Here is a 27777-nt window from a genome sequence, read left to right on the forward strand (position 1 = left end):
ATGCCTTTTGCCCATGAACCCCCATTTTTCTTTTTAAAAATCCTTTACATGTATATTATAAGCCATTTGTAAAAAAAAATGGAAATTTTATTGATTTTTTAATAGTTTTTCAGAACATTAACTGGTCAATGAAAAAGCTATGAAGAATCAAGAGAGAACATTTTCCAGCCAAAATTCCAATGGCTTATATCTTGAAAACAAGCAAATTGACCCAATTAATTCCCTAGCACTTTATTCTAGTGTTATGGAAAGTTATTTATTTTGAAACTGAGAATAAATAATGTCAAATGCAAAATTAAAAAAATTAATATGATTGACTGTTAAACATGCATTTTATGCACTTCTAATAAATTCCTCTATAAAATAGTTGTATTCGGTGTCAATGCTTAGTTGGACATATTTCTGCCTTCTCCATAAAACAGAACACTATCCTGCATCATAGCCATTAACTCAAAATATAAAATGTAATCATCAGATCAGCATCTTTCTGTTCTTGGAACAATTATATCATCTGTAGAAAGAAGGTTATTTTCAAATGGGATAATTTGAAATTATGCATTTAGTCAATTGATAGCAAATATCATTGTTTTTACTCCATTTTAACATTTAACTGCAGTTCAGTTGGTAGTTTGATTCTGCTAAGAGTTTTCACTTGAAGTCTGAAAAGATATGAAAAACAAGATTCAAACATCAAGTTGAACCTTACAATATTTTCAAAATAAAGTAAACATGTATTTTTGATCTTCATTTGACATGCATTCTATTGAAAGCTAATAAAATGCTCCACAGGGTGCAGCTTGATACGATCACAGAGGTTGAACTCTGAACAATTGGGACTAGTATGGACACAACATTTAAGCTTGAAACATCTCTGAATTTGGATTGTGTTTAAATACTTGACACCCATAGGTTTCTAACAGAGAATAAATGTAGCCTAATGAACTTAAAAAAAATGAAATACCAATTATGGTCCGATATTCAACAAATAAATACATGGATTGATTCAGCATATCAAAGAATCTCAAGATTTCAAATTTTGATAAAATCAAAAAAAGTTCAATTTTGGACCCTTTTGACCTCAATGTGGACCAATTTAATAACAGGGCCAATAATCAAAAATCTAAATGCATGGTTAGATTTAGCATAGCAGGGAACCCTATACATACAATTTTTTGAACCCTATGGACCTCATTGGGACCAATCCCAATCTTCTTTTTTTGTCGTTTCAAACCTTGTATTTAAATTTCATAGAGACCCATTCACTTAAACTAAAGTTATTGTCAGGAAACTAAGTGTCATCAGACAACGCTGATGAAGACGACAACTATGTAATACCAATATACGAACACAAAACTTTTTAGGGGGTCATATAAAAATATCTATTTACATATGACATGAACTTTTCAGTAGTATGATTTTAACAGATTTGTTGAAAAATCATGAGAGAAGCATTTCATTCATAAATTGTCACTACATTGTATAGGCAAAGAAAAACTGCAATGAGATGAGACTGAGAAGATGGTATACATATCAATTTTTATGCCTGGACATCTGGCGCAAACCAGGCTTAAGTGGCAGTAATGTGACAAGATCCAGGTATAATTGAGTAGGACACGTATATTTGCATTCGTTAAATACTACATTGATGCCAGGATAAAGTCTGATTTTTATGTCTTGTATGTCTGGTTTCTGTGTCATTTACAGGCGTCACATTTTGTAAAGGAATTACATCATATCATATCTCTGATTATTTCATTTTTGGAACAAACCTGTTTTTGCTTTATGTATTTCAAATGTCGACAATTTTCATGAAAGATTTCATCAAATGGATCATCTCCTTCTTGCCAATCACTCTTTTTACCACAGGAATAGCACTGCACTTTTGATTTATATCCTAAAACATATATACTAAAATAATTATAAGTCAAGAAAGATTACCTTATTTATAAAGTGGCAGAGTATGCTAGTATTTTAGGAGTGTAAAAATATCCTATTGCAAGCTTTCTGCAAAATTAATTTCCCTGTACCCAACAATAAAAAATTACAAAGATCTGTGCAAGCAAATATAAAAACAAACAGAAGTGGAATAAATGCAAATTAGAACGTTCCACAAGGGACCAAAGGACACAGAAATTTACAAATAATAAGCTATAGGTCTCACTTATACTATTACCAGACCAATTCATTTTTACAATATTCTCTTACTAAAATAAAAGGTTTGTTAGTATGTTTAATAAATATTAAAAAATAATGGCTTAATATTCATGAAATTATTTCAACAGTTAAATATTTCCCCATTGGTTTGCAATTTTAGGTACCTTGTATGCTTTGTTCAACGTCAAAAAATCAGTGATCCCTGTGAGCAATATTTAAAATTTATAATCCATCTAATAAATCATACCATTACAGAAGAATCCAGCTTTGGCCATTTGTTGTATTGATGGTTGTGAGAGAGTCCAATTGCAATGTGGTGACTTGAAGCTTTTTTCTCTGGTATTTTGATTTTTATATGCTGGATTATATTTAGCATGAGCAGATGTACACTTTTTCTTATATTGCACATTTGATATACTAAATTGGAAGTCACTACCAGGAACACTTGCTGTCGGTGGTGATGCAGTGTCTCCGACAGCAGTGACACCTTTAAGTGGAGTTTCATCTGCAGATTCTCCATCAGGGTTAGTATTGCATTGCTCTAATGTTTTACTTTCTGTTACACTTGTTACTAATTCAGATTGATGAGGTGTCAAAGGTACAACTGGAAAATCTGTACACTCTTTAAAAAAATAGAATAAACAATTATATATATACAGTCATGTTCAACTAAAAGACATGGACTTTTTGAATAAGGAAATAAATGGGGAATGTGTTCACCAGACACAGATGACATGCCCCCACTGGCATATTATATGAGGTTATAAAGCAACATAACCAAAGAACAGCAAAGTGATCCTACAAAATTTTGTACTTGATCTGAGTGTTGTGGTAATAAGTATTGTGTATAAGTTTCAGAAGATTTGGTTGATGCAAATTTAAATATTGGAACGGAAAGAAAAATTCAGCAATTTTTCCCTTTGTAAAGGGGCATAACTCTTGAAAATTTAGTGACAACACCAAAATTCAAACTTGATTTATATTTTGTGATGATAAGCATTGTGTGCATAGCATAAGTTTCATAGCATTTGGTTGAGGCAAACTTAAGTAAGGGGCCTAGGTGGACAAGTGGTTTAATTAATTTCTACTGTTATCACTAGCCAGTCAACACTGAGGTTGTGAGTTTGTAACCCTGCTCGTGCAGGTGCACTCAACTGAAATCTTAAATGACTATGATTGTCAGTTTTCCTATGAAGGATCAGTTGTTTTCTAAGGGCACTCTGGCTTCCTCAACCAATAAAAAATGCCTGCCTCGAAATAATCTAAATGTGGTGCTTAAAAGTGGCGTTAAAACACCAAAAACCAGATGCTCCCCAGGGCGCAGCTTTATACAATCGCAGAGGTTGAAACCCTGAATGGCTGGGGCAAGTATGGACAAAACATTCAAGCTGGATTCAGCTTTAAATTTGGATTGTGATTAAATAGTTGACACAGCATAGGTTTCTGACACATAAAATTGAGAATGGAAATGAGGAATGTGTCAAAGAGACAACAACTCGACCAAAGTAAACTAGAGGCTCCAAAGAGCCTGTGTCGCTCACCTTGGTCTATGTGAATATTAAACAAAGGATGCATTTGAATTCATGACAAAATTGTGTTTAGGTGATGGTGATGTGTTTGTACATCTTACTTTACTGAACATTCTTGCTGCTTACAATTATTTCTATCTATATTGAACTTGGCCTAAAAGTTTTAGTCGAAAATGTTAGTTAAAATTTAAAAATTTTATGAAAATTGTTAAAAATGCACTATAAAGGACAATAACTCCTTAAGGGGTCAATTGACCATTTTGGTCATGTTAACTTATTTTTGGGTCTTACTTTGCTGTACATTGTTGCTGTTTAAAGTTTATCTCTATCTATAATAATATTCAAGATAGTAACAAAAAACGGCAAAATTTCCTTAAAATGACTAATTCAGGGGCAGCAACCTAACAGCAGGTTGTCCGATCCATCTGCAAATTTCATGGCAGATTGATCTTGACCTGATAAACAATTTTACTCCCTGTCAGATTTGCTCTAAATGCTTTGGTTTTTGAGTTTTAGCCAAAAACTGCATTTTCCCCCTATGTTCTATTTTTAGCCATGGCAGCCATGTTGGTTGGTTGGCCAGGTCATGCCACACATTTTTTAAACTAGGTCCCCCATATAATGATTGCGGCCAAGTTTGTTTTAATTTATCCTGGTAGTTTTAGAGGAGAAGATTTTTGTAAAAGATTACTAAGATTTACGTAAAATGGTTAAAAATTGACTGAAAAGAGCAATAACTCATAAAGGGGTCAACTGACCATTTTGATCATGTTGACTTATTCGTAGATCTTACTTTGATGAACATTATTTCTGTTTACAGTTTATCTCTATCTATAATAATATTCAAGATAATAACGAAAAACAGCAAAATTTCCCTAAAATTACCAATTCAGGGGCAGCAACTCAACAACATGTTGTCCAATTCATCTGAAAATTTCAGGGCAGATAGATCTTGAACTGATAAACAATTTTACTCCCTGTCAGATTTGCTCTAAATGCTTTGGTTTTCGAGTTATAAGCCAAAAACTGCACTTTACCCCTATGTTCTATTTTTAGCCATGGCGGCCATCTTGGTTGATTGGCTGGGTCACGCCACACATTTTTTAAACTAGATACCCCAATGATGATTGTGGCCAAGTTTGTTTTAATTTGGCTTGGTAGTTTCAGAGGAGAAGATTTTTGTAAAAGATTACTATGATTTACCAAAAATAGTTAAACTAGAGGCTCCAAAGAGCCTGTGTCGCTCACCTTGGTCTATGTGAATATTAAACAAAGGACGCATTTGAATTCATGACAAAATTGTGTTTTGGTGATGGTGATGTGTTTGTATATCTTACTTTACTGAACATTATTGCTGCTTACAATCATTCTATCTATATTGAACTTGGCCTAAGAGCTTCAGTGGAAAATGTTAGTTAAAATTTACAAATTTTATGAAAATTGTTAAAAATTGACTATAAAGGGCAATAACTCCTTATGGGGTCAATTGACCATTTAGGTCATGTTGACTTATTTTTAGGTGTTACTTTGCTGTACATTGTTTCCCTTTACAGTTTATCTCTATCTATAATAATATTCAAGATAATAACAAAAAACGGCAAAATTTCCTTAAAATGACTAATTCAGGGGCAGCAACCTAACAGCAGTTTGTCCAATCCATCTGAAAATTTCATGGCAAATATATCTTGACCTGATTAACAATTTTACTCCCTGTTAGATTTGCTCTAAATGCTTTGGTTTTTGAGTTATAAGCAAAAAAATGCATTTTACCCCTATGTTCTATTTTTAGCCATGGCGGCCATCTTTGTTGGTTGGCCGGGTCACGCCACACAATTTTTAAACTAGATACCCCAATGATGATTGCGACCAAGTTTTTTTAAATTTGGCCTGGTAGTTTCAGAGGAGAAGATTTTTGTAAAAGATTACCAAGATTTACGAAAAATGGTTAAAAATTGACTATAAAGGGCAATAACTCCTAAAGTGGTCAACTGACCATTTTGATTATGTTGACTTATTTGTAGATTTTACTTTGCTGAACATTATTGCTGTTTACAGTTTATCTCTATCTATAATAATATTCAAGATAATAACAAAAAACAACAAAATTTCCCTAAAATTACCAATTCAGGGGCAGCAACCCAACAACAGGTTGTCCGATTCATCTGAAAATTTCAGGGAAGTTAGATCTTGACCTGATGAACATTTTTACCCCATGTCAGATTTGCTCTAAATGCTTTGGTTTTTGAGTTATAAGCCAAAAACTGCATTTTACCCCTATGTTCTATTTTTAGACGTGGCGGCCATCTTGGTTGGTTGGCGGGGTCACCGCACACAATTTTTAAACTAGATACCCCAATGATGATTATGGCCAAGTTTGGATTAATTTGGCCCAGCAGTTTCAGAGGAGAAGATTTTTGTAAAAGTTAACGACGACGGACGCAGGACGACGACGGACGACGACGGACGCCGGACGCCAAGTGATGAGAAAAGCTCACTTGGCCCTTCGGGCCAGGTGAGCTAAAAATGACTATAAAGGGCAATAACTCCTAAAGGGGTCAATTGACCATTTTGGTTATGTTGACTTATTTGTAGATCTTACTTTGCTGAACATTATTGCTGTTTACAGTTTATCTCTATCGATAATAATATTCAAGAAAATAACCAAAAACAGCAAAATTTCCCTAAAATTACCAATTCAGGGGCAGCAACCCATCAACGGGTTGTCCAATTCATCATTCAGGGCAGATAAATCTTGACCTGAATAACAATTTTACCCCATGTCAGATTTGTTCTAAATGCTTTGGTTTTTGAGTTATAAGCCAAAAACTGCATTTTACCCCTATGTTTTATTTTTAGCCATGGCGGCCATCTTGGTTGGTTTGGCGGGTCACGCCACACATTTTTTTAACTAGATACCCCAATGATGATTGTGGCCAAGTTTGGTTTAATTTGGCCCAGTAGTTTCAGAGGAGAAGATTTTTGTAAAAGTTAACGACGACGATGACGGACGACGGACGCCAAGTGATGAGAAAAGCTCACTTGGCCCTTCGGGCCAGGTGAGCTAAAAACAACACCAGAAGGTCACCAATAGGTCTTCAATGTAGGGAGAAATTCCCATACCTGGAGGCGTCCTTCAGCTGGCCCCTAAACAAAGAATGAATGTGGTCTAATGAACTTACAATTTTTGTTTTGCCTTTGTGCAATTTACTATGCTGTTGAATATTAATCCTCTCAAAATAATGTTTGAAGAAATTTTCTTTTTATTTATGAAATCTGAAATGAGAAAATTTGAACAAACCCCCCCCCCCCTCCCCAATTTTTTTTTCACTTTCCCTTTCCCTTTTTCCAAAACTGATCTCAATTCAAATTTCTAATGGAATTTGCAACAATAACTACATCATAAAATATTAAAATGTAAAAAAATTGCTTGTTATCACTGAATGGTAAAGATTGTTTTAATTTATCAGTTGGTAGTGAATATACATTGTATAAAACAATGATTTAAGTTGATTCAACTACTATTCTGGACAAAGAAAGATAACTCCAATTCCAAAATTTCTTGCTATTGCACAATATTGTGCAATTAGATATTTCTTACTATTGCGCAATAGAAACATTTGCTATTGCTGAATACTGCACAATTGAAAATTTCTTGCTATTGCACAATACTTAATATAATAATTATGGACCATGATTTGGACCAACTTGAAAACTGGACCCATAATAAAAAGTACATGTTTAGATTCAGCATATCAAAGAAGCCCAAGAATTCAATTTTTGTTAAAATCAAACTTAGTTTAATTTTGGACCCTTTGGACTTTAATGTAGACCAATTTGAAAACAGGACCAAAAATTAAGAATCTACATACACAGTTAGATTTGGCATATCAAAGAACCCCAATTATTCAATTTTTGATGGAATCAAACAAAGTTTAATTTTGGACCCTGATTTGGACCAACTTGAAAACTGGGCCCATAATCAAAAATCTAAGTACATGTTTAGATTCAGCATATCATAGAAGCCCAAGGATTAAATTTTTGTAAAAATCAAACTAAGTTTAATTTTGGACCCTTTGGGCCCCTTGTTCCTAAAATGTTGGGACTGCAACTCCCAAAATCAATCCCAACCTTCTTTTATGGTCAGAAACCTTGTGTTTAAAGTTCATAGATTTTTTTTTACTTATACTAAAGTTATGGTGCCAAAACCAAGTGCTTATTTGGGCCCTTTTTTGGCCCCTAATTCCTAAACTGTTGGGTCCTTAAGTATCAAAATCTATCCCAACCTTCCTGTTGTGATCATAAACCTTGTGTTTATATTTCATTAATTTCTATTTACTTATACTAAAGTTATTGTGCGAACCAAAAATAATGCTTATTTGGGCCCTAATTCCTAAACTGTTGGAACAAAACTTCCAAAATCAATCCCAACCTTCCTTTTGTGGTCATAAACCTTGTGTCAAAATTTCCTAGATTTCTATTTACTTTAACTAAAGGAATAGTGCGAAAACCAAGAAAATGCTTATTTGGGCCTTTTTTGGCCCCTAATTCCTAAAATGTTGGGACCAAAACTCCCAAAATCAATCTCAACCTTCCTTTATGGTCATAAACCTTGTCTTAAAATTTCATAGATTTCTATTCACTTTAATTAAAGTTAGAGTGGGAAAACTAAAAGTATTTGGACGACGAAGACGCAGACGACAACGCCAACGTGATACCAATATACGACCAAAATATTTTCAATTTATTGGTCGTATAAAAATTCAGAGTAACTTTTTCTACTAAATTTGATTCAAATCATTGTAGTTTATAAACTCTTTTGAAAGATTTAGTATCAAAATTTTTACAAAATTCTGTCCCAAATAAATCATTTTTTTTAATTACAATACAGTGAAAATTTAATAAAAACAGTATATTCTAAAAGTCCATTTACTCTAGGGATTGCTTCATTTTTTATGTATTTGTTACATTATAAATGTATGTAAATTTTGTTTAAACTTGATATCTCAATAATTTTGCAAAATGAATAACAGGTTACAGAGAGTTACAAATTTAAGTGGGCAACTCATACTCACAAATAATTTTGCTAAAATAACCTAGCTATTCTTTACTTTTAAACCAAATATATAGTCGCCTTTGGACTGGCAAGACAAAAATTACAATACTATGTTTAATCCATATCATACATAATGCATAGAGCAAATACCTTCATGTTGTTGAGGTAATAAGTCACATTCATTAACTTCTGTGAAAAAACATGATGCAGTGTCTTTGGGAGTAATAACACTTTTAACTGAAGTATAATTGAAAGTATCATGATCTGTGTTACATGGCTCTTCTGTTATTAATTCTGTCTGGCTTCTTTGATACGACTCAAATGGAACATCTATTATGCTTTCTTTAAAAAGAAAAATAAACACAATTTTATTTTAAACAATGACATTTATTTAGGTGTGTAATACCACCAAATCATGGTTCAGAACGGGCGCACTACGTTTGCTCGCATTTGGGGATTAAATTGTTTTACGTTTGCGCGCAGCTTTTGATTACATTTGCGCGCATTCATTTTACAGGTAAACTCAGGTAAAAATATAATTGAAAATTAAATTAAGTTATAATTGACTATATTTTTTTTTATTTGCATAATAAATATGACTATCAATTACTAATTTTGAAAATAGTAAAATGTATATGTTTATGTATTGAATAAAGTGATCATGATCTAGTCGAAACTAACATTGCACCAGAATCCCTATTCCCCTCCCAAGACTTCGGGCATCACTACCACCATCATAATATAGGCGTACAACAATCGGTCCGAAATCATTTCATACTCACTATAATCAGCAATTCTACTCTGCACATCCATGTATTTTTGTGTTTCTAGACACTATTCTTAAATTACAGACCACCACATACATCAAACTGAGAGGGCTTGATACAGCAGCAGAAGTGCAGTGCGCAGAAGTGAAAAAGAGAAAACCGATTATTTGATGGAGCAATTCAGAAAATATCAGGATAGAGGTAAACAGACTGTCGTTTCTAAAAGCAATTGGCTTCAAGTTTTCGGCACGTACATGTACCGACATGTAAAATCATGTATTATCAGTACTTTTACCTTTTAGATCAGCTTTTTTTTTTAAACACTTTAATGTTTTTATCTTTATATATTTCTATATAGCATTTAATGCTTGTGCATAATAAAACGAACTTATCCTGCTCGAAATTCCACTTTCACCTCCTCGATGGTGAGCAAGGGACTAAGATTAACGGAAGGGGTACTTAATATACTTGTAAAAATTGAACAAATTAATGAATAAATGAGTGTTAATAACTGTATTTTATCTGAGTTTACCTGAGTTTACCTGTCAAAAAAATGCGCGCAAATGTAATGAAAAGCTGCGCGCAAACGTAATGATTTTTGCGCGCAAATGTAATGGTAATGCGCGCAAACGTAATGCACCGGTTCAGAACATACGGTTGTATACGAAAATAGATCGAAAAAAAATATTTCCTTGAATTTGACAGTTGTAGGTAATTATTCCTACATTTTAATGCAGTAAAACATTTCTGTTTCATAAACATATGTCTTGGGTGTTTCAAATCACTATTATTTTTTTATTATTTGGGGTTTCTATAGAATGTTTTGTAAACTTGAGGTTACATGGTTTCTAAACCTTGTACACAGGTTAGATAAGGGGAGAAATTTGATTGGTTAACTTCCAGTGATGGTTATTTTATTGTATGCAATGAAATGTTTTGTGAATTTTTTTCTATAGTACTAGACATGATAAAACTTTACTCATGCCAAGTATTTCTTTATTTGAAACAAAGATATCTTCTGCACCTTTTTTTGAAAAGTGCAAATTTAACAAAGACTAATAGGGGAAAATAAATAGTGGTACATGTATTACACCTTTAGGAAAGTAAAACTGATTTAACACATTGTAAGACTATCTCAGCTGTGTGTAATTCATACCTGGTGTGTTTGTTTGTTCTATTCTCGTTTGAATTGTTTTACAATTGTCATTCCGGGGCCTTTTATAGCTGACTATTGCTCATTGTTGAAGGTTGTACGGCAACCTATTGTTGTTAATTTCTGTGTCATTTGTTCTCTCGTTGAAAGTTGTCTCATTGGCAATCATACCACATCTTCTTTTTTATATTAATATATATAATGAAATTAGTTAAAATCTTGTTCTTCTCAGTTTTTATGGATTTAAAAATATAATTAAAATATCTAGTGTACACAGACCAGTTTACCCTATTTGTGTTCTGGTAGTCAGTTAGGCTACTCAGTTTAGAGGAGCTTTAATATATTCTATTTATAATTTTGAAATTGTTTCTCATAAAATTAGACTGGCCCTTATTTACAGGATTTATAAGGACCAGATTTGTATTCATGTAGAGAATGGCATATCTGTATGCAAAAACATCAAATAATGTACCACCATGACAACAGAACCAAGATTTCAGATTTTCTAAATTTTTATAATTATTTAATAGCATCCTTTCCAGCCTGCATAAGTCATACTACAGTTTGTCAAGAAGAGGGTCACATGACCAGACAGATTTTGCTCAATAGAGGTGGGTGGCTTTTATAGCAGGTTTCACTAGATATTTTGTATTTTTGACCATTATATATGACGCTAAGGAAGACTAGGAAATCAAAAGAACTCTGAAATAATTTGCAAAAATGTGGTTTATTATATGCTTTTCTTTTAAAATTTAATACAAAGTTTAGGTCATAGAGCTACAGTTTGTGCAAGATGGTCAAGTTTTGTATAGGTTATACAAGGAACAACCAATTTTGCAAGAGAGAAAAAGATCGTAAAATAAAATATGAAACAATAGTTCTTACAATATTGTACTCTTGGAAATAGATATATAAAACTTCAAGGGAATTTTTTCTTGTATCAAAACAAATAAGGTTAATTTCAAACACATTTCTTTCTAATAAGTAAAGTTTTCTTAGTTATCTCTCCTTATAAGGTTAAAAAATAAATCCTACAACACATTTTTTATAACTGTTGTAATGATAAGAAAAATAAAACATATAAATGTCTTTGTTTAGATGAAAAGTATAATAAATCATGTATACATATCTCTCTGTAAATTTGTATTTATTTATTAAAGGTTTCATAAAAAACGATTGTGTTTTGGTATTTTACAATCCAAAAAATAAGAAGACACTCAAGATATATGTTATGTGCAAGCTTTAGATATAATGTAAATAAGATCTCAAATGTTGTTTATACTGATAAATAAAATACCTGATATTAGCAATCATTAGACTTAAAAAAAAAAAAATAACGGAATTAAATTCAGAACGGCCAATAAACCAATACTGAAGTCAAAAGGCCAAATCATCTCCAAAGAAAGAGATAAGTCAAAGGTAATATAACCGCATGCAAAATATCATTGACTTATCAAAAGTTATTTTCCTAAAACAACTTAATCCTGAAAACTTAGTAAGAAACAGTATGTCTAAGTCTCAATTCCATAACTCCTTACAAGGGAGACAATTATATAATACATGTCATTTATACATGCAAAGATTAGATACCTGAATTTCCATCATTTGAATGTGAGAGTAATAACTCATCTCCTTCAGCTTCTATAGAAACACTTGTTCCTAAAATAGAACACAATAACCTTTATTTATTGCTATTTTTTAAAATGTTTTACTGGCTTTTTTTAAAACTTTTATCATGCAAATCTACGTTTTATATTTCCTTTGTTTTCAAATGGTTTGGCTTGAAGGGTTTTAATGTAGGAAAACCTAGTAAATAAAGAATATCAGAAGCACAAAATTTGTAGGTATCAGAATAAATAACTTCTTTTATAATATGATAATAACATTAAAACATGATTTCCTTATTCTTCAGAATAGGGTTAAAAAAGCTTTTATAAATAATTGATTAACTGCTTGCAGTTCATAATAATTAGATATCCTTTTCCATAACATTATCACATGGTATTTCGACAGCACTTTGCAAGTTCCAAGTGGAACTGTTTTTATATAAAGCCTTTTTAAAATGAGTAAATATATCTGAAAGCTTCTAAAATTATTTATTCTTGTAAGATGTTGAAGAATAAGCAAAAATTAATATTATTTGATAATAACTTTCTAGTTACAAACCTCCATTAGAATGATGACTAGCATATCCATTAGGCTGTTGAAGACAAAGTCCTGTCTCTTGTTTTTCTTCTAATCCTAACTCTAAAAAAGTCATATTCTATTCGGTTATTCATGGTCACTATGAATGGTGTGAAAGTACAGTTTCAGTTTTTATCCATGAAGTGTTATAAAAGAAATTTGTTAACAAAACTTCTTACAAACTGGGTGTGCCCAGTGCTGCATAATTTACCTTTAACCTTTATCCCGGTATTATTTTAGTCACAGGACTACTGAGAGCTTAATAAATTAAAATATCATTTCGGAAGACTGCCTGTTTCATTTTAGATGTTTCTTTGTATTTTTTGTCTTTGGGTTGCTGTATCATAGATGTTTACAATATAACTATTTTTAAAATGTATTAATTTTGGTATTTAGCTGATTTTTGTCTTTAAATGACCTTATATATGCTATAAATAACCTTCCAACATCAAGAAACAATCACTATTTAATTATAACATCCAATTTTCTAAATTATGATGTAAAATTTATTCAAGGGAGATTTTTACTCTTTATGATTTGAAGAAAACATGGACAATGCTAAAGTTCTACTTTTCTGCCTTGGAAAATACGTAAAAATGAAAATAAAAAAAATCTTGCTATCCCTTTTTATGGACAATACGTTTTAATGTACATGAATTTGTGGTGTATCAATAATTTTTAATATAAAATAATGACAGAACAATCTGCATTATAAATCAAATAACCCATAGCTGAGAGCTAGGCCCTAGGGGGATTGAACAAATTGTTTTCCTAACGAGAACAAAGTTGTCAAGTTAGCTTTGCTAGGATTGACAACATTTGTTTTGGGTAACAATCTGCTTAATCACCCTCGTACCTAATGGAAAATTCAGAAATTATTGTGTGCATTTATTATTGCGAATTGGTTATTGTAGACTAAAATGTGATTTTTATTTTTGCAATATTGAGAAAAATCTTGTTAAATTCATATAAAAACAAGAATGTGTCCCAAGTACACAGATGCCCCACTTGCACTATCATTTTTTATGTTCAGTGGACTGTGAAATTGGGGTAAAAACTCTAATTTGGCATTGAAATTAGTTAGATCATATCAAAGGAAACTTGTGTACTAAGTATCAAGTTGATTGGACTTCAACTTCATCAAAAACTACCTTGACCAAAATCTTTATCCTGAAGATGGACGAACGAATGGACGAATGAACGAACGAATGAGCGAACAAACAGACGGACCAACGGACCCACAGACCAGAAAAACTAACGCCCCCCTACTATCATAGGTGGGGCATAAAAATCAAAAAGCAAGTTTAAATTAATTTGATTTAATGCCCTGTTGCAATTTTTACAATAATAAAATCCTCGCAATAATGTCTGAATTTACTGAATGTGTTATACATATAACATGTATATAATCATGATAGTGACAAATATAATTAATGTAACATTAATTGTTGCTTATACAAAAAAAATCCATTAAAACACAAACCTTGGTCACGTTCTTCATTTTCCCTGATACCACATAATTTGCCTTTCAGATCTTTAAGTTTTCCTTTACAGTGTAAAATTATTAACAGGATGACAATTACAGCAACAACAGCCAACACTGAAAATGGGATAACATAACTGAAAAAAAATAAAGGAGATTCATGTAGCAACATTTCAGTCGGAAACCAGGTAAAAGAATCGATGCTCTTTATTAGAGAAGGCGATAAATGTTTACTGTATTGTTTACTATAGTGATAAAATTTTTAAAAGTTAATAGAAACAAACAAAATTGCAATTTTCTTCTCAATTATGAGGTGTTTTATTTTAAAAACACCATTTGCACAAGTTTTCAATTTATCTTGTTCATAGTTAAGCAGAATAATTAGATATCAAGTCGACGACATGGGTATCTTTCTAGTTGGATGACAAAAATGCATAACCTCCAATTTATTTGAAAATAATACCACGGACGGAAAATATATCAATCTATTAGTTCAGTAATTTTCGTGTCTGCCCTTCCATTATGTGACTGAAGAAAAAAATCAAAATCAAAGCGCGAAAGTGCTGTAAAGGCAGTTAATTACAGGTTGTGTGTATATCTAGTCCAGTTATGTCATTATCTTCCATAGAACAGAGGTGGTTTGTAGAATTTAAGATTTAGAGTTCTTTTGTACCTAGTTCACCTATATCTAGTCTACTGTTTACAGTATATTTTCTGTGCCTCCCATGAAATGCATTTTTAGCCATGGCCTTGTCAGTTTGCTTTAAATTTATGAGTTTGACTGTCCCTTTGGTGTCTTTCGTCCCTCTTCTTTAGACATATAAGAACTTTTCCTTTTCAATATAAATAGACTATTTTTAATTATTGATTGTATACACATATTCTATGACTCCCATAAAAAATTGTTCACAAAGATTGACTAGTCTCTGTACTGTGTGTATAGCAAGGACATCAAGTAACATAATGGTAAATGTACATAGTAACATGTCAACTTTTTTGATGACCATACCTGTCAACTGTCAGTATTTGCAGAGTATTTCCCCCATCGAGCTCAAGGCTCCCAAATGGAAATTTTGTAAGAGCAATTTTGTCGACTATTTTAAAGAAAACAATTAATTCAACTTAACTATAACCACTAAACCATAAAAATGAGGTCAAGGTCAGATGACACCTGCCAGTTGGACATGTACACCTTACAGTGCTTCCATACACCGAATATACTAGACCTATTGCTTATAGTATCTCAGATATGGACTTGACCACCAAAACTTAACCTTGTTTGCTGATCCATGAAATGAGGTCGAGGTCAAGTGAAAACTGTCTGACGCGCAAGAGGACCTTGCAAGGTACACACATACCATATATAGTTATCCTATTACTTATAATAAGAGAGAATTTAACATTACAAAAAATTTTAACTTTTTTTTCAAGTAGTCACTGAACCATGAAAATGAGGTCAAGGACATTGGACATGTGACTGACGGAATCTTCGTAACATGAGGCAAACATATACAAAGTATGAAGCATCCACGTCTCCCACCTTCTAAAATATAAAGCTTTTAAGAACTGAGCTAACATCGCCGCCGCCGGATCACTATCCCTATGTCGAGCTTTCTGCGACAAAAGTCGCAGGCTCGACAAAAAAACTGCCCCAACCTGGATTACCAAATCGCCCCACTTGTGATCTGTGTTAAATCCCGTTAATATTACTCCTGCCAACTGGTCCCACCACATGGAAATGGGTGAAATCTAGATAAATATATTATTAACCAGGATGAATTTAGTTATGCCAACTGGCCCCACTTATGGAAAAAGATGTTATTCCATTGAATATAAGTTAAATTCCTTATATTGCATTTTGATACATTTAACTGGTTTCTTTTCAATTGTTATGCAAATAACTAAGCTTCAAAACTTAGTTATTCTTCAACAATCAGTTTTTTTTTAGAATTATAATTTCAGTATATATCAATAATAGTAATTAAATTAATTTTCGGTTTGTTTGTATTCTGTGTAGATTAGTTTTCATTAAAGTGGTGCCAGTTTTTATTTTTAATTATATATATATTAATCTAAATATTACCGTTTTTTTATAAGTAGGGCGAGTTGGCAGGAGTAATATTAAACATGATTTAACCAATTTCACATGTGGGGCGATTTGATAAATCAGTTTGTGGCGGTTTTTTAAAAAGTGGGGCGATTAGCCAGTGGGGCAACTTGTCCTGCTTCCATTTGAAGGCCCCCTTGAAGGTTTTGTATGACTATATGGACCATCTTTCACGTAAAACCCCCATGTGCATTTTGAAAAGTTGGCAGATATGTTTCTAACTCCAGGCAAAATCTACCAGTATGAATGAAAAAGAAGTTTTCAATTAAGGCTCTGTGGCCATAACAGCTGTCTCATTAGCATTTTAACCACTTCCCATATTTGCAATTAAAACAATAGAAGAAAATTATTCAACGCAAAAACAAAACTTACTTGTAAATATGAAATTCTCTTTACAGTATGAGTTTTTCTCATTGTTTGAGATTGTACAGTAGTACCTGTAACTGCTTATACCTATTTCTTATTCACTTTTGCTTGATAAACTCACTAAATATCATATACATTGTACCACATCTCCTTATTTTTATAAGCATTCCAATAACATGAACACTGGTAATTCAATTCTATATACCAAAGCAAAATGAACTGCACCACTTTCATTCACTAGTATGCATCTTTTGGCAAAATACAAGTTCTTAAATGACACAATATATATTTATTGATAAAAAAATAAAATTTAGTATACAACTCTTTGACAGGTATAAAAAAAGCACAGCTGTGACATAACTTGTGAAATCTGTGCTGAAAACATAGACATTGATGGTATTTGAGCAATTCCATATGTGAAGCTCAACATTAGCTCGTCAGTTGGTGGTGGACAGTTATAGTTCCTTTCTGCAGGCTAGGATGAATGACTTTTCAGGAAAACCAATTTCACAAATCAAAACTTTCCTCTAGATTTCTCCTACAATATTCATCCAGTTTAGTTCTTTTGTTTTAATTGGACACCGTCCTGATTTTTAGCTCACCTGGCCCAAAGGGCCAAGTGAGCTTTTCCCATCACTTTGCGTCCGGCGTCCGTCGTCGTCTGTCGTCCATCGTCCGTCGTCTGTCGTCCGTCGTCGTTGTTAACTTTTACAAAAATCTTCTCCTCTGAAACTACTGGGCCAAATTGAACCAAACTTGGCCACAATCATCATTGGGGTATCTAGTTTAAAAAATGTGTGGCGTGACCTGGTCAACCAACCAAGATGGCCGCCACGGCTAAAAATAGAACATCGGGGTAAAATGCAGTTTTTGGCTTATAACTCAAAAACCAAAGCATTAAGAGGAAATCTGACATGGGGTAAAATTGTTGATCAGGTCAAGATCTATCTGCCCTGAAATTTTCAGATAAATCAGTCAACCCGTTGTTGGGTTGCTGCCCCTGAATTGGTAATTTTGTGGAAATTTTGCTGTTTTTGGTTATTATCTTGAATATTATTATAGATAGAGATAAACTGTAAACAGCAATAATGTTAAGCAAAGTAGGATTTACAAATAAGTCAACATGACCGAAATGGTCAGTTGACCCCTTTAGGAGTTATTGCCCTTTATAGTCAATTTTTAACCATTTTTCGTAAATCTTAGTTATCTTTTACAAAAATCTTCTCCTCTGAAACTACTAAGCCAAATTGAACCAAACTTGGCCACAATCATCATTGGGGTATCTAGTTTAAAAAATGTGTGGCGTGACCCGGTCAACCAACAAAGATGGCCACCACGGCTAAAAATAGAACATAGGGGTAAAATGCAGTTTTTGGCTTATAACTCAAAAACCAAAGCATTTAGAGGAAATCTGACAAGGGGTAAAAATGTTTATCAGGTCAAGATCTGTCTGCCCTGAAATTTTCAGATGAATCAATTAAACCGTTGTTGGGTTGCTGCCCCTGAATTGATAATTTTGAGGAAATTTTGCTGTTTTTGGTTATTATCTTGAATATTATTATAGATAGAGATAAACTGTAAACAGCAATAATGTTAAGCAAAGTTAGATTTACAAATAAGTCAACATGACCGAAATGGTCAGTTGACCCCTTTAGGAGTTATTGCCCTTTATAGTCAATTTTTAACCATTTTTCGTAAATCTTAGTTATCTTTTACAAAAATCTTCTCCTCTGAAACTACTAAGCCAAATTGAACCAAACTTGGCCACAATCATCATTGGGGTATCTAGTTTAAAAAATGTGTGGCGTGACCCGGTCAACCAACAAAGATGGCCACCACGGCTAAAAATAGAACATAGGGGTAAAATGCAGTTTTTGGCTTATAACTCAAAAACCAAAGCATTTAGAGGAAATCTGACAAGGGGTAAAAATGTTTATCAGGTCAAGATCTGTCTGCCCTGAAATTTTCAGATGAATCAATTAAACCGTTGTTGGGTTGCTGCCCCTGAATTGATAATTTTGAGGAAATTTTGCTGTTTTTGGTTATTATCTTGAATATTATTATAGATAGAGATAAACTGTAAACAGCAATAATGTTAAGCAAAGTTAGATTTACAAATAAGTCAACATGACCGAAATGGTCAGTTGACCCCTTTAGGAGTTATTGCCCTTTATAGTCAATTTTTAACCATTTTTTCGTAAATCTTAGTTATCTTTTACAAAAATCTTCTCCTCTGAAACTACTAGGCCAAATTAATCCAAACTTGACAACAATCATCATTGGGGAATCTTGTTTTAAAAATGTGTCCAGTGACCCGGTCAACCAACAAAGATGGCCACCATGGCTAAAAATAGAACATAGGGGTAAAATGCAGTTTTTGGCTTATAACTCAAAAACCAAAGCATTTAGAGGAAATCTGACAAGGGGTAAAAATGTTTATCAGGTCAAGATCTATCTGCCCTGAAATTTTCAGATGAATCAATTAAACCGTTGTTGGGTTGCTGCCCCTGAATTGATAATTTTGTGGAAATTTTGCTGTTTTTGGTTATTATCTTGAATATTATTATAGATAGAGATAAACTGTAAACAGCAATAATGTTAAGCAAAGTTAGATTTACAAATAAGTCAACATGACCGAAATGGTCAGTTGATCCCTTTAGGAGTAATTGCCCTTTATAGTCAATTTTTAACCATTTTTCGTAAATCTTAGTTATCTTTTACAAAAATCTTCTCCTCTGAAACTACTAGGCCAAATTAATCCAAACTTGACAACAATCATCTTTGGGGAATCTTGTTTTAAAAATGTGTCCAGTGACCCGACCATCAAATCAAGATGGCCGCCACAGCTAAAATAGAACATAGGGGTAAAAGGCAGTTTTTGGCTTATACCTCAGAAACCAAAGCATTTAGAGCAAATCTGACAGGTAGTAAAACTGTTTATCAGATCAAGATCTATCTGCCCTTTAATTTTCAGATGAATCTGACAACCCATTGTTGGGTTGCTGCCCCTGAATTGGTAATTTTAGGGAAATTTTGCTGTTTTTGGTTATTATCTTGAATATTATTATAGATACAGATAAACTGTAAACAGCAATTATGTTCAGCGAAGTAAGATTTACAAATAAGTCAACATGACCGAAATGGTCAATTGACCCCCTATGGAGTTATTGTCCTTTATAGTAAATTTTTAACAATTTTCATAAAATTTGTAAATTTTTATTAACATTTTCCACTGAAACTACTGGGCCAAGTTCATTATAGATAGAGATAAATGTAAGCAGCAAGACTGTTTAGTAAAGTAAGATTTACAAGCACATCACCATCACCAAAACACAATTTTGTCATGAATCCATCTGCTTCCTTTGTTTGATATTCACATAGACCAAGGTGAGCGACACAGGCTCTTTGGAGCCTCTAGTTAATTTTGCAAACCATTCAGTCTCTTGCTTGCAAATGGTGCATGAAAATAGGATGGGTATGGCAGTAGACAAGTCTCTTTAAAGTGGGTTTGTGCCCTGAAAAAAAGTTTTATAACTTAAGTTTTTTTGAAACTTGTGCAACACACAAACCTAAATAACTATAACATAGAAGAGAGCATCATTCGTGTCAATGTTTTGTTCCTGTTTACATTGTCATTGATATTTTTTCAGAAAGCCTGAGGCATAACTCATGAATTCCTGTCATTACATCCTAAATTAACATAATTACTGCTAGAATAATTATCAGTATGATATACGTACACTATCATTGTACAGCCCAAGTCTTCAGTATATATAATTGTTGCATTCATTCACTCCTGTGTTCAGTCGTTCAAAAATATTTAAACATCAACAAATGAACTTTAATAAGGACAAGAAAATACTAGAAAAGATACGTACATACAACCCGTGTTTAAGTGTATTTGAAAGAGAAATATAACTGGTTAAACGATGTATAAAGGAGAAATATATCTGGTTAAACGATGTATAAAGGAGGAAAAATTGTAGATATTGCATTACGATGCTTTCTACCTAATAGCACGTGGATATGTTTACATATTTAGACTTGACCCAGTATGACCCGTACCTTGTAGGTCACCGCCGTCGTTTAAACACTAGACTACAGTCGTGTATTAGACAATAAAAAGCTTAAGCCTGTACTATTTGTGTGAAGTAAATGTGTTTGTTCTGTACATTTAAATTGTTTTACCTGATAGCATGGACGTATATCTATCCGTTTCCTTCTCAATTCACTTTGTCAAATTCTTCGAGCTTCTTCAAAATATACGTATTACTGCGCCCGGAAGTGAGAAAAATATGAGAAATCCTTGTAAAATAATGCTATTTTCAATTTTGTGGAATCCATTTTGTTATATTTATTATACAAAGATAAAAAAAAGTTACGATTAATTATGAATACGGAACGTTTATGGACTATTTTCCATAGCTGTAAATCGGTCATTTTGGGGGGAAATCATGTACACATACACACGTAGATTGGCTGGTACCCGATCGTAATGTTACACATCACATATATCAAATAGCTAATACCCGGAACGTAGTACCAGGAACCAGGATAATACGTAGACAACATACATAACTAATACCGAAATTGAAAACGCTTTACGGTTTTTGTTCATAAACTGAATTCCGCTTTGAATTATATAAGATGCAATATTAATCATGTTCAGTCGACTTTTCATTGTTATATCAATGTCTGAACTAATTAAAGAATCTTTAGATGTCAGATAACACTCGAAATTGACCCGACCTCTTTCCACACGGAATACACATAATGATAGTTTGTAGTCAGGTTGACTGCTTATAATGCAAAATTCACACTAATAACAAGTTCTATAAAACGAACACTACACACTGATCGTTTCTTTAGTCCCCAATGTAAATGAAAGAAACAAAAACCATATTATACCGTAAAAAGAAGAGGAGAAATTCAAACATTTCCGGATCTATTTCTGGCCAAAAGACCCCCTGCATAGATTGCGTATGAAAAGATGAACCTCATGACTTAAAAGTCAGGCCTTAAAGCACTGCCTTTAAAAATGGGTAACAATAGTATCCAAAAGAGAAAATCAAGTGCACCTTTTTATGTTAGAGCGTGTTTGAATTGAGTATTTTGTCTTGAAATCGTACAAAGTAAGAATATTTCATACATCATCTTGCTTCAGATTCTATCATTTTTATATATTAAAGCTACAGGTTGACGTTATAACACAAAAACATCACAGTACTAAAAGATGAAATATATGGGTCAAGTGAAATACCTATCTAATGAGTCACAAAAACAGAGAAGGTGTGTTGGAAAAGCTATATTTTTACTGAAAGTACTTGACGACAGTCTTTCAAGTTGGATGATGAAAATGCATATCTTCGAAAAATTCGAATTTTTTGTGTGTGATAACTAGAGTTTATAGTCTTTATACACTAAAAAAATCTAGTCTGCCCTTCCACGAAATATTTAATTAGATTTTTTTTTAAATGTTTATGAATTTTCGAAAATTTCTCCTGACAACCGATCAGACAATAGTTTTAAGTTGAATCAATGCAGACAAGATTATTAACTGATGCTCATTAGCTAGTTGATACATTTGTCTTTAAAAAATACAACTGACATATATAAGGATCGTAATGGTGCAATGTGGATAAATTTATCGGTTTCCAAGAGCAAAATTGGCAGCGTGTCATCCCTACAATGGCTTCCGTTTCTACGATTGTGAAAATGAACTGGCGTAATGGGAGATAATTTTGACGAAGTAGGATCCTGACTGTTATACACAATACAATAATATGTATCATATATATATCTTAAAAAAAAAATCTGTTTCTGTTTCTGTTTTTGTATTTTATTGTGTTGAATGATCATCAATCAGTTGATCTCTCGTAACACTATCATAATCTTTAAAAAAAAATAAGTAATGAATTGGGTGACTTTGAATTTTATATTTTATAAAGATACCAACATAACATGATAGATGGGATATCTTTTCTCTAATAATTAATTTGCAGCACTATGATATTTTAAAATTAACTTTTAAATTTACAAGAAACTCAGGTATTTCAACAAATGATTTAAAAGGTTTTCCCCTAAATTTTTACTTACACTTTTGAAGTGTTAGTTCCCTCTCTTTCTACTTTACTAGGTTTCACAGTCTTTCTTACTGAGAAAAAGAAGAAAATCAGAAAATGCACTATATGTTAAGTTATATATGTATAAAAGTCAGAAATAGAGACTTATCCTAAATCATCTTCTTATTTCAACCACTTTCAGTATTATTATGATGAGACCTTAAAAAATATTACTGTAAATTCAGAAATTATTGTGTTCATAAAAACTTCATTTATTATTGCAATTTTATTTTTTGCGATATTGTGAAAAATCCTGTTTAATTCATACAAAAAATTTCAATATGCGAGTTAAAATTATTGCTATTATAACCCAGTCGTGTTTTTCGCAATAATAAAAACATCGCAATAATTTCTGAACATCTTGGGAAAAACCATTAATGGCTGTATTTCATTACCTTGTTAAAACATTCTTGTAAAAAAATCAGAAAGATCTAGATGCTGTCAGAATGGTACTTTAACAAGCAGTTACACATAACCAGTTTGTTAAAAATATTTTCTCTTAAGTAGATTGTATTAGTGTTACTTTACAACAAATGAGCTTGAATCAATTAAAATTGTGTTAATTAAAACTTTTACTTGAAATGCATTGCCAAGGAAAATGGCTGCAACGAATACCCTTATTTGTTCTCTCAATTGGTTGAGAGGCATTACAACTAAATGATTTCAACAAACCTTCAAAAGCATCTTCTATTTTCAATACAACTTTGCCTGAGGTATTAAATCCATATGTGCAGTCATATGTCACATTCAAATCAGCTTTCGTTACATTGTTAATGACCAAATCAAAGCCATTTTCTAGCATGGACATCTTATATTTCATAACATCCTCTTGATCAGGAGCACCATTTAATGTCAGCATTTTCTGCTTAGGTCCTCCTTCCCATCTTTTAATCTTTCCTCCATCAAAGGCATAATTATCAGCAATACAAAGAAGTCTTAAATCTTCACCATATGCTGATATTTTTTGTTCTATTTTCCATTCAACTGAAACAATGATGTGTCAAATGATTTATACTGGAAGGATTTACAATATCATATGCTACTTATACTGCAGAGTTACATAAAAAAAAAAAAAAATAATGCTAAATATCCCTGATGAATATTAAGATGCAATTATTCAGTGCATAATTCAAGAGCCTTATGGTATCATGAACTTATCTTATGAAGTTGTCTCAGCAGAAGGTTAGTATTCATAACTGTTTTAAGCTTCAGATAAGTTGTTGATATACATGTACCTAATCCCTCTTTCATCATACAAATGCCTTATAGTCTGATAGTCTAGAGACCAAAAGGCAACTTTTGAGTTTGTTGCATTTTAGTTAACATCATTCATGCCTTTAGGGGCACTTTCTGAATAATATTTTTAGTGTGTTATACAAAAAAATATACTACTTTTTGGACAAATTATATCAAAATGGTAGAAAACTTCATTGGCTCTAACTGAAAATATGGACAATTCTATGTTAAGGTGGTCTTGAAATCTTTGACAGCTTCTGAAGTGCTAATTTTTAACCCTTTTCAGCTAGACCAAATCACTACTTTACTATTCATGACCCAATTTGTTTTACAGTGTAATTTCTCCCCCCTTCTTGCTATTTGAGGCATTAACATAAAGAAAGACATTTGGAAGTGGTATAAAAAAAAATTGGCAAGCAACACAGTCCAGTCACTAGACTATATTTGTGAAAATCAAAGGATGATAACTGTGTACTCAGATCTAATAAACATGATGATACAAATTTAACAAATCCTTTTTTTTTATATGAATACATTCTTACCTTTAGCAATGGCACAGACAATAAAACTCAAGAGAAACAGTTGATGTATCTGTTTATTCATTGTATCTGTAAAGAATAATTTCAAGATTTCAAATAATTATGATTGATAAGGCTTAAGGTGAAGGTTTTGCACCTGTCTGTAGTTACATTTAAGAGTTTGTAAGGTGGTGTTTCCAAGACTGTTTATATATGATAATTCTACATTTAATTTATTGGTAGTGTACTGTTTATTATTTTGTCTTTAGGATGAATGAATTGGTACGTACTGGCTTTCAGTAACAGGGAGTATTTGCAGAATGGTGTGTTAACTTTGTATCTGAAGGTCTTTATAGTTTTTTAGTGAGTTTTTTTTCTATTGATCTGACATCTATCTACTGACAGAAGTTCACATGGAAACGTTGTTATAAACAATTTCATAATATATGATTCTGTTGGAACAAATATTCTATACCCTTTTGATATTCCGTAAGGAACTAATGCAGTAATATTTGTTCTATTGGAAATAATAATTTACAGAACAAATTCTTTCACTTGAAAATTATATGATAGGTCACTGTACAGCCTTAAACAATGAGCAAAACCCTTACAATATAGTCAGTTATGAAAGGCTCTAAAATGACCGATGTAAAACAATTTAAAGAAGACAAGATGCTCTGCAGGGTGCAGCTTTATATGACCGCAGAGGTGGAACCCTGAACAGTTTGGGCAAGTATGGACACAACATTTAAGCTTGATACAGCTCTGAATTTGGATTGTGACACAACATAGGTTTCTGACACAGAATGAATGTGATCTAAGAACTTAAACTTAAGAACTTAAAAATTTTAAATTGGACGTTTACTTATTATGATCCAATATTCAAAATCTAAATACATGGTTAGATTCAGCAAATCATAGAATCCAAAGAATTCAATTTTAGACCCTTTAGACCTCAATGTGGACAAATTTGATAACAGGGCCTAAATATAAAAAATCTTAATACATGGTTAAATTCAGCATATAGAAGAAAAGAACCCCATATATATATTCAATTTTTGTTGAAATCAAACAAAGTTTAATTGTGGACCCCTATTTGGACCAACTTGAAAACTGGGCCCACAATCAAAAATCTAAGTACATGTTTAGATTCAGCATATCAAAGAACCTCAAAAATTCAATTTTTTTGTTAAAATCAAACCCTTTGGACATTAATGTATAGACTAATTTGAAAACAGGACCAAAAATTAAAAATCTAAATACACGGTTAGATTTGGCATATCAAAGAACCCCAATAATTCATTTCGATGAAATCAAACAAAGTTTAATTTATGACCCTTTAGGCCCCTTTTTCCTAAACTGTTGGGACCAAAACTCCCAAAATCAATCCCAACCTTCCTTTTATGGTCGTATACCTTGTGTTTAAATTTCATAGATTTCTATTTACTTTTACTTAAGTTATAGTGTGAAAACCAAATGTCTTTGGACGACGACTGTTGAACGCTGCTGCCAATGATGCCAACGTCATACCAATATACGACCAAAATTTTTCCAATTTTTGCGGCCCTATAAAAATGAACAGCCTGACTTATGTGCAAAATAATAATCCCTGTGTTGAACTAGAAACAAATATAGCAATAAACAACAACCAATAAATTACAGGCTCCTGACATGGGTTCAAAATACCATATGACACCGGCACAGTACAGAAAATGCAGGAATAAACTCATTTGCTAGGGTCAAACCCTCCCCCTAAAATAGTCAGTGGTATAATAGTACAACAGCTACAGAAAAACATAACAGGGTGTAATAATAATGGAGCTACCCATTCTGTAAAAGTATAGTATTATAAGACTAAGTAACATTTTTTTCATAAAGTTTAGAATCAAACCAATTTAAAAAAACAAAACAATACCCACAAAATTAGAAAGATCTGCAGTGCTGCTGTAAAAATAAAACCACCACACAAATCGGAACTAACAATGCATAAAATATATCCATTCGTAAACTTATGGGAAGCAGGACAAATCGCCCAACTTTTTCACCAACTTGCCCCACTTTCAAAAATATCGCCCCTAACTGGTTTATCAACTTGCCCCACATTTCAAAAAAATAGACCCACTGCTGAACAGGGTTAAATAACCTAATTTTTCTCCTGCCAACTCACCCCTTTCAATGAAAAAAGTTATTAAAATCTTGGTAAGTATTTAATTTTTCAGGTCTGTCAACTCCATCCAAGTCATAATTTGTAAAAGAAAAACCATTTTAGGCCAAAGTAGGTCTTCCACACTGAGCCTAATGGCTCTCACCAAACAGTATAAGCTGTAAAGGGCCCAAAAATTCAAACGAGAAAAGAATGTTTTATATCTAAGGTTTTTATGTATTTATGTATTGATTGTATTTATGAGTGGAACAGGAACAAAGATATACAACATGTACAATGGGATTGCATCTTTTGCATCAAGTAAGACGAGTTGGCATTACTGAGGGGGATAGGAACTTTATCGGGGCTCCGGGATCAGGTGATTTTAAGCTCGGGATTTCGGGATCCGGGAATTCTTTTTTCGGACTTGGGACGTGGGGATTTACTTTATTTAAATTCAGGACCTCAGGATTTCGTGTTTTTAAGCCCGGGATTTTTCGGGATCAGGACCCCTCCTATCTCCACTCGTTACTCGTCTAAATTCATAATTTATCTATTTTTCACAAATGGGGCGCCTTGGCAAAACTTAATTCAGGGGGATTTATACCATTTTCATAATGAAGCAAGTAATCCAACTTATTTTCAATGGAATTTTACTCTTTTTCATAAGTGGGGCGAGTTGGTTAGCAAAAGTTGCGCATTTTTTTTCAGAAAGTTTGGCGATTTGGTGAAAAAGTGGGGCGTTTAAGTGTGGGCGATTTGTCAAGATTCTTGACATGTGGCTGAAACCCTCAACTGAAAGTGAAACCATACAATAATTTCTGAAGAAAAGAGAGATATTCGATGTTTAAAAATTTAATATGCATGTCTTCGATTTATTTTACCTTTTCTACCTGTCTGAAGTTTTATGGTAATTTCCCATGTCTGTGATAGAGCAGATAGAATCTCAATTTACCTTCATA

The 27777-nt window shown here is 32.6% G+C and overlaps 1 protein-coding gene across 1 annotated transcript; it reads right to left on the minus strand.

The window, feature by feature from the left end:
• Positions 1–278: 278 nt before the first annotated feature.
• Positions 279–27777, minus strand: LOC134701712 (uncharacterized). The gene is made up of 11 exons (XM_063562844.1): positions 27700–27777; positions 24697–24762; positions 23591–23902; positions 22893–22950; positions 14324–14460; positions 12823–12903; positions 12247–12315; positions 8887–9078; positions 2402–2776; positions 1770–1894; positions 279–659 (listed from the first exon to the last, which is right to left on the minus strand). Exons 2-11 carry the CDS (start codon positions 24755–24757, stop codon positions 639–641), a joined length of 1431 nt encoding a protein of 476 aa, XP_063418914.1. The 5' UTR covers positions 24758–24762; positions 27700–27777; the 3' UTR covers positions 279–638.

This window comes from Mytilus trossulus, unplaced genomic scaffold (assembly GCF_036588685.1).
Source record: "Mytilus trossulus isolate FHL-02 unplaced genomic scaffold, PNRI_Mtr1.1.1.hap1 h1tg000261l__unscaffolded, whole genome shotgun sequence".
In the NCBI taxonomy this organism is placed as follows: domain Eukaryota; kingdom Metazoa; phylum Mollusca; class Bivalvia; order Mytilida; family Mytilidae; genus Mytilus; species Mytilus trossulus.

Coding starts and splice junctions, on each gene's coding strand:
- LOC134701712 (XM_063562844.1), bottom strand. CDS start 24,757: ATGAATAAACAGATACATCAACTGTTTCTCTTGAGTTTTATTGTCTGT. Junction 22,951..23,590: donor AATAGAAGATGCTTTTGAAG/GTTTGTTGAAAT, acceptor TCTTTTTCTCAG/TAAGAAAGACTGTGAAACCT. Junction 9,079..12,246: donor TTCAAATGATGGAAATTCAG/GTATCTAATCTT, acceptor TTCTTTTTAAAG/AAAGCATAATAGATGTTCCA.